Source organism: Phocoena phocoena, chromosome 5, assembly GCF_963924675.1.
Source record: "Phocoena phocoena chromosome 5, mPhoPho1.1, whole genome shotgun sequence".
NCBI lineage: Eukaryota > Metazoa > Chordata > Mammalia > Artiodactyla > Phocoenidae > Phocoena > Phocoena phocoena.
Genome location: NC_089223.1, coordinates 68354005 through 68366013, shown reverse-complemented (window position 1 = coordinate 68366013; position 12009 = coordinate 68354005). Strand labels below are relative to the sequence as shown.

General features: G+C 40.5%; 1 protein-coding gene across 1 annotated transcript in view; it reads right to left on the bottom strand.

Annotated features, from left to right (window-relative positions):
* Window positions 1–12009, bottom strand: part of CORIN (corin, serine peptidase) — a 222061-nt gene that overhangs the window by 153300 nt on the left and 56752 nt on the right. Inside the window, exon 4 of the mRNA XM_065877801.1 lies at window positions 4013–4194. Coding sequence (XP_065733873.1) covers window positions 4013–4194 — 182 coding nt within the window. The remainder of the gene's footprint in view (window positions 1–4012; window positions 4195–12009) is intronic.

The window sequence follows — 12009 nt, the reverse complement described above, 5'->3', positions numbered from 1 at the left end:
CCAAGTGGGACCCTTCCTCTTTCACACATCCAGAACTCCTTTATGTGATTGACTCTACTTCTGCTCCATTGACATTTAACCTGTGTTTCTCTATAGTTTCTATCTGACAGCATGTTTAGATGGAGTCACTAATGTTCTTTTCACATTGTTTCTCACATATAGGTATACCAGATTAGGTTTAACACTCCTTAAAGGTAGGAAGCATGATAGGTATTACTATTATTACTACTACTACTACTAGAAAGTACCTTGCAAAGCATCAAGCCCAAACCAGGTTTTCTCAAAAGCAGCACTATTGACATTTGGGACCAAATAGATTTTTGCTGTGGGAAGCTGCCCTGCGCATTGCAGGGGTCTCTACCTGCTAAATGCCAGTAGCAACTCTTTCTGTCCCCAGAGTTGTGACAACCAAAATGTTTATAGACATTGCCAAATGTTCCCAGGTGGAGGCTGCAAAATCATCTCTGGTTGAGAACCACCACACTAGATGGATGTAAACCAATATTATGGTCACTGTGATTAATTTTTTCAGATTACCTGGAATAATGCTCAGAACTGAGTAGGTACTCAATGAATATTTACTGAACAAATGAAAAAATGAGAAAAGGACTTCATTAGTTATATTCATAACTGGCCCTACAGCATAAACCCATATATGATTAAGATGATATCATAAATATATATATATATATACTTTTTTTTTTTTTTTTTTTGGCTGTGCTGTGTGGCATGTAGAACCTTAGTTCCCCGACCAGGGATCGAACCCGTGCCCCCTGCAGTGGAAGCGCAGAGTCTTAACCACTGGACTACCAGGGAAGTCCCTAGAAATTATATACTTATGCTTACACAAAGATCACAGCTAACAGTAGCTTTCTCCCTAGCACGTGACCTATGAATACATCTATGATGGTTAGCATCACATGTATCCATCAAGCATGAGACAGAAAAATTATTTCAAATTCTAGGAAAATATTGCATCAAACACCAATTATCAGACCCATTTTCAGAGAATTAATTCTACACGGGAATTAATCAAGAATTATAAAAAAAGACTGACAAATAGAACATCTCAGAGGAGTGTACTTAGGAAATTTCTGTTCTCTTAAAACATAAGTTTTTTAATGTAAACGTTTCATCCATCTTCCAAGATCTCTTCCAAAGTCATCAATCTTTTCCAAGATCAGAAGATCTGTACTATCTTCTGGTATCTGGGGAACCTATGTGAGGTGGCATTTCATCTGGAGCTATTAAAGAATACTGATGTTACTTTGATCTTTAAGAACCGATACTTTTGGACCATCGTGTTAAGGAATACTGATGACGTTTTTTATTTTCAAATTTTCTCATTGGATTCTTAAATCCTGTATCAACAGGCAACATTTTCCAAATGAGCACTAATAAAGTGTTCTTGTCAAAACAGGGGCAAATGTAGCTGAAAAAGAAAAGAATCAAGGGGCTTCTCTTTCAGATACACTCACTCATCCTTCTGGTGGCTTAGCGCTATATACAATCTTTCGGAGGGAATCGTAATTTAGCAGCAGACCTCCACTAAACAGTGTGTGAACAAGAAATTAAACAAACTTCTACTTTTGGCTAGGAGGTAGTAACCTGTGATAAGTCAGTGCAAACCCCCATCAAGTAAAACTAGAAAAGCCAGATAAAGCACAAGAAACATCTGTTCAAAGGCCTCTGATAACTGATGCGACCATCAGGAGGTAAGTGGCTGAGATCCCAGAGAGAAGACAAGTGTAGAACAAACAGTCTACATTCTATGGATGCTTTTTCCCCTTGGATCTTGCCAATTCTTGGCATGGTGCTGGAAACTGAGAACCTGGACACCGGGCCACCTCAAAGAGGGAGAGAAGCCAGTAGAGCTTTCGGCAATCCCATGGGGGTGGAGAGACAAAAATCAGAGTTTTAGTGCTGCCAGGGGAGCAGGGTATTAACGGGCCAAGGACGTAGTGGGGACGGAGACACAGAGAAGTGGGCCTATCACATGGAAGGATTTCCCCTCAAGGCATTTGCGGTAAAGAGCAAGAAACTAAAGGGTAGAAAACCTCTGCAAAGCCAAGTGGAAATCCAGCAATCTTATTCTGAGAAGAAAAACATTACAACTAGGGACTGCCAAGGAGAGGCAGAATGCAGTAAACACCTTGGTTTCTCAGTAAGGCTCACTGGAGAAGTGCACCCTCAGAATGGAAACAAACCAGAGGAAGACGGAGCCTTACCAACACTCCTTATAAACAACAAGCAAAACCAGCTCAGTCTCTGACAGATCAAGGTGGTCTGTTCCCACTCTACGTGCCTACCCTGTTGCCCACTGCTGTCAGCCCACAGCCTTTAGATCCTTCAAGTTTAGCCTCAACTGCAGAGAGCTGCCTCACCTAAGGGCACGCCCTTTCCAGGAAGGACCACAACCAGTGGCTGATTGTGGGGATATAAAGACCTGGCTGTCTGGACCCAACGGGGAACAACTCCCTCAGGTCCTATGTGCCCCAGAGCTCCCCGTGGATTTAGCCAAGCTTCAGTGTGCCTGGATCACATTTCAACTTCTACCTCTACCCAATCCTGCTTTCTCTCCCTCCTTTACAAGTGCTGATACTTAATAAATACCCTGTACAACAAACCCCATCTCAGTGGCTGCTTCTGGAAGACCCAGCTTGTGACAGCTGCAGAAGTGGTCCAAGAAAGCAGGGGATACGATGGGGTTATTGATCTGGATTACTCACTGCTGGGATGGCAGCGAAGTTGCCATCATTGATGGAAGGTAGAGATAGGCCCTGGTATAAGGGGGTGGTCCGATTGCTAAAACCCTTAACAGAGGTGAATTGGAACAGTCCACCTACGGAAAGGAATGCACTGAATGGGGTAATTTACCAAGTGTTTGAGAAGTAACTATAAGGACAGTGACTTGGATGGCTTTCAGCTAAGCTTAATTTCCTAGAAAAAGATAACTCAAAGCTCCAGGCAACTGTAACTCACGTGTGAAAGCCAAAGGGCCTTCCTCATAATTTAGAAAGAGGTTCTTACATACTGTACCAGGAGAGTCTAGAAAACTGAGGATCAGAAAATCTTGATAATGTAGACCCATTTAAATTAAAACCTTCTATTCCATAACAGACATAATAAAAGAAAGGAAAGGCAAGCCACACAGACAGTACATATATCCAACAGATGACTTATATCCAGAATGCCTAAAGAACCACAAGTCGAGAATAAAAAGACAGACTACCCAATCAAATATGGGCAAAATATTTTGACAGGCACGTCACAGAAAAGGATATTTAAGTAACCAAAACATTTTGAAAATTCAATCCAATTCATTAGGAAAATTCAACTTAAAACGCAAAGAGATACCACCATACTATCATCAGAATTGCTAAAATGAAAAAGACTGACAATACCAAGTGTTGGGGAGGATCTGAAGCAACTGCAACTTTCACCTGCAGCTGGGAGAAGTATAAATTGAAACAACCACTTTAAAAAACTTTTTTGCTGAACAAATACATAACCATGTTCCATCAAAGACATGTACAAGAATAGTCACAGCATCACCATTCACAGTAGCTGGAAACAACTCAAATGTCTATCAACAGTAGAACAGAAAAATATACTGTGATGGAAAATATATTAGAATACCATAAAAATGAGAATGAATGAACCACAAGAAGATGAACATACAGTGAACCTCTCAAACATAAAGTTGAGCAAATGAAGTTCAACACAAAAGGCATGCATACTGTACGATTCCGTCGACATCAAGTTCAGAAGTTGGCAGAATTACCTAAGCTGATAGAAGTCTGCGTAGATGTCTCTTTTGGGAGGATCAGGTCACTGGGAGGGGGCTTGTGTTTCTGGGATGCCGTTAATATTCTATTTCTTGATCTGGGTCCTGGTTACATGGGTCTGGTCACTTTGTTAAAATTTGTTGTACTGTACACATTATTTCCTTTCATGGACGGTATACTTCAATAAAAAACTTTTAAAAATGCAACAAAACGCAGACACCTACATTGCTTTTCTTTCTCCTGCTGTGGTGAGAAGCAAATCCTGCTGACATTGGTGTTTTCACTTTGGTTTCTAAACTGGGAGCATTTGAGGAATTCGGGCCAGGAGGCATTCACCATCCCCAGGACTGATTCACAGCCCTCTTTTGCAGACTCACAGAAGGACCTACAGGGCAGGAGTCCATGACTAGAAGAAAAGAGAAAGGTGAACATTAATGTTTTTACAGACTATTTCTCAAAATAATAATTAAGCTAAAGAAAAGTTGGCCACCAGTGCTGCGATATTATCTTAATTTATATTTACTACCGTCAACAACTTGAACTTCTACCTTCAACACTAGAACAAGGATTTCAGCTACCCTACTGTCATGATTCTAGAGGGAATAAGCTAGTTCCATAACACATCATCTGTCTCTTGTGGAAGCATTTATCCCAAATGACTTTTTTTGGGGGGGGATTTCTTATGCTAAAGTAAACCTGTCAACCAAGACAGAGCTCTACTTACTATCAAAAGGAGTAAATTAACATGGAAATGAATGCCCCCAAAATGGAAAGGCAGAAGTAGGTCACAAAATAGGTTAATCTCATTTCTTTATCATCCCTTTGAGAAATTCAAAGTACCTCTGAGAGGCAGCCAGAGAGAAAGCTGTTCCTTAGCCTCCACTGCCTCTCTGGAAAAGAAAATATTATACAAACAAATGGCAACTCTGAAAACTTGTACAGTTATTTATCTTTTCATTTCTATGTTATCTTCTGCAAAATTGAAAAACACAAACAACTGCCCATTAACAGTAAAGTAATGATACCCTGGAGTTTGTCTTTATTCATCTGACATTCAATCAAACACTCCTGGATCTGTGGCTCTGGGTCTGGGGACAGGGATGCTGCAATGTCAAGGCCACGGACTTGTTCTCTTTCAGACCCAGATGGCTTTTTCTACTTTGCAGCTATAGACTGCATCTCTCACCCTGGCTGGTCATCTAGCAAAGGCATCTCAAATGATTTTAAGAAAACTGGGAAAGAAAATATACATGTCAGTCAAAGCAAAGCACACACTTCACAAATGTAGGGTCAATAAGCTATTGCAGAATCATACAGTATCAGATCTGTAAGAAACCTTAAACAACACCTCATTCAAATCCTCCATTTAAGATAAGTTCAGGGAGATTCTGAGACACACATAGCTTCCTAATGGAAGAAGCGGGAAGAGAATCCAGATGTGTTAACTTTCAATCCACGCTTTATCTACTGTTGCATATCATCTATTCTCATATAAGGATCTAATAATTAGGCTTTAAGAACTTTAAAGCGTAATTATAATTCCCCATTCAAATTTCTATAGATCACAGAAACATAATGGGATGCGCCAGTCACTAAGTTAAAATAGAAGTGATTGAGTCTGTGAAAGAATCTTGAGAGTGAGATCTTGTTATTTTCAGGGTACTCAACAGTTACATTCAGATAGGAACACTTGACTTTCTCAGAAACTCGCCTTAAAACTGGGTATCTTTTAGAATCCTGATATTCACATGACCACATTAATATGTAGCTAAATTTGTTAGTGAAGATGTAGAAAGATGTTTTGCATTTGAAAGAATTCGCTTTAGAACATAAAATATGAATTAGTCCAGGCAAGTGTTTCAGTGTAAAGAGGACACCTGACTGCCATTCAGGAAATATATTAGATACTCATAGGATGCAAAGTATCGCTTAAATAACATTGTTTTAAAAGATTTCCTTTCCTAGATCTTATTCCAAAGACATTAGAGACTATATTTTCTCAAATGGAACTGGGGAACGTGGTGGAGGAATGTGGAGAACACAGAATTCCTATGCAAATACTTATACTTCGCTAGGCTCTAAGTGCTACTACACGTGCATTAACTCATTTCTTTCTCACTACAGCCCTATAGTACTGTACTGTACCATAGATACCATTACTATCATCCCTAATACACGCAAAAGGCAACTGAAGCACAGGAAATATAAGAGACTTGTCCAAGATCCCTGAGGTAGTCAGTATCACAGCCAGCATTTGAACCCAGGCAGACTGATTCAAGGACTATTAACTACTCTTTTACATGTGAGTCCTTACTTTAGGAATGTATGCTCCAAAAGCATAGCTCAAGGTTAGTTCGAAACTTGATATGTACTTTCCCGTGGGCCAACCATAGACACAGTGGTTGGGTTCTCCCTTCACTCTACAAACTCCTAGTTAACCTTCAATGAGTCAGTATTTGCCTAAGGGGCTAAGGAACACTAGGAAAGGGTGAAGGCATTTCTCTTTCTTTTCCAGGCGTGAGACAGCCCACAGCAAAGCTCCAAAATAAGCTAGGCTTGGCTTCAGCATTCTTCCTTGCCACCTAGTCCCTGACCTGCGTACTGACACCATCCTGTCCAACGCCACTCCAGCACCCCACCTGGTCAGCCACCTCCACAAGAGCATTACTTGCTCCTCAACCTTTTCTTCCCTCCCTACAATCAAAATTACGTTCCCCAAGTGAGCTGATCACAATGAGACTTTCAAAGAAAAGAGAGGAAGATAACACAGAGTAGTACAAAATGATAGATGGACACTTAACCCCCCCAGAGGTTTCTGGCATCATTAGAAGATTGCTTGCTGGATCTGTAAATCAAAATTCATTCCTTAACGCAATGCTTCTCAGAGGAGTGGTGATAATCCCACCAGCTTTGCTAAATTTCAAAAGGTAACATTTTTTTTCTCGAGACTTGTTCTGGGAATATAGAGAGACATTAAAATACCATTAGGCTTTCCATTCTAAAAATAGGGCCTAAGAAAAATGTCTAGAGTGTTTCCAAATAGCTCTCTTAAAGAGGTGTAACCAACCAAGACCCAGAGGCTTTAAACTGCTGGATGAAGACATGTGAAATAGTGATAGAGTATTAATAACCAGCAGCCCTTTCAAACACTGAGCAGAATGAAGAGCCATTTTGTTCTTGCTTTGCATGAAATTCAAGTGCCTACGAGGGACTGAAGCATTTTGCTTTTCATCACGTGGAACGGTGCCGTGAGACAGACCACACTATTTTGAAATATAAGTGCTGATATCCAAGCAACAAGCAGACTGACATCTTGAAAACAGTGCTGAGCACAGTGGAGGGGCCAGACTGGGCTACCAGGCTACTATTTTAGGAAAGATGGTTACTTTAAGTGATGTGTGAAGTGCATTTGGGGTCGTGCAAAAGTCCCTACAACATTTCAACTCAAGCTTAAGCCGAAAATTCTTTCCTCACCTCTGTAATTATGTGTTGAAACAAATACATAGGAACAAATATAAAGAATTCTATTATACAGGAATAGTGAGGTTTTTGGGGATTTTCACTAGGAAGGCTACTCAAATTATTTATCTACAAAAAAATTGTAGATTTTACCTATATAATTTTTTTTTGTAGACAAAGATGTTTATTTTAAAATTATTTTTTTTCACATCTTTATTGGAGTATAATTGCTTTACAATGGTGTGTTAGTTTCTGCTGTATAACAAAGTGAATCAGCTATACGTATACATACATCCCCGTATCTCCTCTCTCTTGCGTCTCCCTCCCACCCTCCCTATCCCACCCCTCTAGGTGGTCACAGAGCACCAAGCTGATCTCTGCGTGCTATGCGGCTGCTTCCCACTAGCTAGCTATTTTACATTTTTACATATACAATTTTAAGCAAATTTATCTACTAAAATTTCTATATTTATTTACAAAAAATTAGATTTTTTTCTTTATTGTACCCTTGACCAACATCTGCCCATTCCCCTCCCCCACAAATTTATAGATTTTTATCAGCAAAACGGGTTCTGATAAAGACATAAAGTTAAAATCATTGAATAAGCTACAGCCACACAGCAGTCTTATATAATAGCTAATGGATTTTTACGTTTTATATATCACTTTTTTCTAACTTTTTACTTTTTTTTATTGAAGTACAGTTGATGTATAATCTTATGTAAGTTACAGGTGTACAATATAGTGATTCACAATTTTAAAGGTTATACTCCATTTATAGTTATTATAAAATATTTGCTATATTTCCCATGTTGTGCAATAGATCCCTGTAGCTAATTTTATCTAACTTTTTACTTTAAACTACTTTTAGAGACTTACAGAAAAGTTATAAAAACAATACAGAAAGTTTCCATATAGCCTTTATCCAGGCTCCCCCAAAGCAAACATCTTACGTAACTACAGTGTAATTATCTGAACCAGGAAATTAACGCTGGTACTAAAGTAAGGACCCTATTCAAACATCTCCAAGATCTCCATTTAGGATCCCACACTGCATTTAGTTGTCACTTTTTATTTCTGACAAACTAACCTTTAAGTATATCAGAGAAGCTCAGGATTTAAAACTCTTCTTCCATGGGGCGGGGTGGGGGGAAGAATTTTTGTGACAGGCAGGCTTTAAGATGGCCCCCAATGACCCCACCTCCTGCTATTCATGCCCTTGAGTGTGAGTTGGCCTAGTGACTTGCTTACAACCAACAGAAGGTAATGGGATGTCACTTCCATCATTAGGGTACATAAGACTGTGACTCCTCCCTCACTAGCAGATGCTGTCCCTTACCAGTTCTCACGAAGCAAGTTGCCATGTTGGATAGGTCTACATGGCAAGGACTTGAACCTGGCCTCTGGCCAACAGCCAGCTGGGAACTGAGGCCCTCCACCCTTAAGGAACTGAAATTCTTCCAACAATCACATGAGCCTGGAAGTGGATCCTTTCCTAGGCAAGCCTTCAGATAAGACCCGAGACCTGGCCAACACCATGAATGCACCCATATGACAGATCCTGAAGCAGAGGACCCAGATAAGACACTGCCAGGTTCCAGATCCACAGAAACGGAGATAATAGTTGGGTGCTGTTTTAAGCTGCCACATCTGTGGAAATTTGTTACGTAGCAATAGGTAACTAATACACTTTTCTTTGATCTATCACTTGGTAAGAGGCATGTTACTGAGTTAGATGTATTATTTATTGATGAGACTTACATAATCTTTTGTTTTAAAGAAAGTCGTAAATTTGTCTTTGTCAGGCCAAGCTGTTCCCTGAACAGTGCTCACAAAGTCATAGTCAATGGGAACACCCAGAGCTGCGGACCTCAGTCGTGAAGAGAATGTTAACAATGGAAGGGTCTTGCAAGATAATGTACTACTGTTTCCTCCTTTTACATGCAAGGAAATTGAAACTTAAAAAGATCTCATAGCCAGATGCTATGACGCCAGCCCAGTGCTCCGGAATTGTCTCACCTAGCTGACCTCTTCTCACAAACAGGAGTCACAGATAACACAGGAGCATAAATCCACAAATCATACAGGAGCACGAATTCATCACCACTGCTGGAAAACACAAAAAACAACAGATGACTTGTTTTCTCTGTGATGGGCCAACAGCATCAGCTTCCTATGTCTGCACTCTCTGGTGGTCTCAAGAGACCTCACAAGAGGTATGGCTTAGTTGGGGTACGAGAGGAGTAGGGAAGAGATTACCTTGGTTCCCAGCTTCATTAGACACGGGGACAGAAAGCTGTGCTAGTGAACACTTACAGGTGTCATTGTCTCACACCAGAAGAGAAATCATGGGAGAAGTCCAGTTATTTTTTGGTCACACTGGTCTGAAACTCTTTAAAACTAGAGTTTTTCATCATCTTCATTTGTAATAGCCATGGTTCCAGCAGGAAAGAAATGACTCACTGAAGTAGGATTACTGCAGAGTATTTAATGAAAAGGTCACTTATGAAGGTACTGGCAAGGTTTAGAAAAACCAACCAGGGGTAGTGCAGCATGCGGGGACAGGTTGCCGTTAGCATCCCAGATTCAAGGGACAAGAGAAGGAGCAGTTCTTGGGACTCAGAAAGAGCTGTATGCAGAAGGCTGCCTGATAGGAGCCAGGCCCTCCCACAGTGGGATTCAGGCAACTCCAAACTGTGTAACCTGGTAAAAGAAGAAACTAGGGGATCATGACCCAACTTGCCTCTCTTCCCCACACTCTGATGTCCTGTTGGTGGCTCCCATTGGCTGAGCCCCACAGGAAGCTAGAAAGTAGCCACTGTTGAAACCAACCTGTGGGGAAGAGTGGGCTGGAGGAGGGTGGGAAGTGGATAAGGAGAAGTAAAGAAGAAAGAGCCAGCACATGACTGCATGCCTCACACCAACGAGAGCTCAACAAATACTTGTCAGGGGACAAAACGCAGTGCTGTGGGAGGAGACTGTTCAACTATTATTAGCTTGACATCTGGTATGAGTGTTTACACCGCAGAAATCAGCAAATGCTACAAATCATAGTTTTGTTTTGTTTTTCAGGGAGCCAGTTTACCAGCATACCACTGGATGAAAGTATAAATCATGTCATCTCCTCTAGAAGGAAAGCTGTTTTTACCTCCACTGGAAGGAAAATTACGGTCATACACTTCTTGGACCAGATGAAGACATTATGTCAATATTAACCCCCTATCTCCCACTACCACCAGCCCTCCTTCTTGGTAGTAATACCATCTACCCAAGTCTGCAAGCCTAAAAACATTTGTTTCACCCTCACCCTCACCATTCATATGCAATTAATTACTAAGTACTGTTAATTTTACTTCCTCAAAGTCCCTCAAATCCATTTCTTCTCTCCCCATTTTATGTTCTCATAAAATTAAACTAGTTGTAGTTCCCCTAATATACGACAGATTTAGGCTGTCTGCTTTCTCCACCTTGCCCACATGGCAAATTTCTATATATCCTCCAAAATCAAATTCAGCTGTTACTTCTTTGCTGGGAACAGCCTTCTTAATGTTGCCAAATGGAAAGAGTCCCTCCTTCTCTGCGTTTCCCCCCATACCTTTTAAACTGATCACATTGGACAGCAGTGTAATTGTTTTCATGTCTTGTCCCCTATTATGCTGAGTCCCTTGAAGGCAGAACTGTGTTTTATTCACCAAAGCATCCCTAGCATCAGACAATGCACCTGGTACATCGTAGGTGCCAATAAATGTTTGCTAAAGGAATACAGTGATAACTTTCCTAACACCTTTGCCGAATAAACTGATGTCAGAAGCTGAAAGGGAGCTCCCAAGCTACATGCCTAGCAAGACCCTCCACGCCACCATATGTCTACCCCCCAACACTCACATCCTTGCCAACAGTATCTGCTTGCAGGACTGATTCCATCATGCCCCCTTTCTCACTTCCTGCAGATATCATAAGACACTCGGTATGTCCGGGTCTCTCTCACTTCCTGGATTCCCATATGTTCGTGGATCAAATGTAATCTTCTCAGTGAGATTTTCCTGAACAACATTTTTGCTTAAAACTGCATGCCTTGCCACCATACCCATACTCTCCCAAAGCTCTTCAATTCTTTTTGGAATTTTTCCATTGCACTTATCACTATCTGATATACTATTATTATTATTAAAAATTTAAAAATCTGTTTCCTTATTGCCTATCTCCCTCCAATATAATATATGGTTCATGAAGTAAAGGATTCTTGTCTATTTTGTTTGCTGTCCTATCCTGAGTGTATACAGTAGGCACTCCATAAATATTTGTTTGAGAAATAAAAGAATCACATGCAGAGGATAATTCGGTGGCCTGCTTGGAACAAAGCTGTCAGAAGCAAAGTTGGGAGCAGAACTGTCACTACCTAACTCCCAACTTAATGGTTTGTACAAGAGCTCGCTCCATCCCTGTTCACATGATCTCCTCCCTATCAGGTCAGCAAATTCTACACTGTTGAATCTTGAAATAATTCCCACATAAAGGCAAAATCTCGGCAAAACCGCTATGGATGAACACCCTACAGATTAAGTGTCTCGCTTATATGCCAACAGTAAGATGTCACCCTTAAAATAGAGAAATTTGAGGAAATAACAACAAATAAACACAGCTAGAATTAAGATGTGTGTGAATAACGTAAAACCACACAACCACCCCTGAAAGAGAATATAAAATTCCATACCCTTCTATCCAACATGATCCTGATTCTCATTAATACTTGGCATACTTA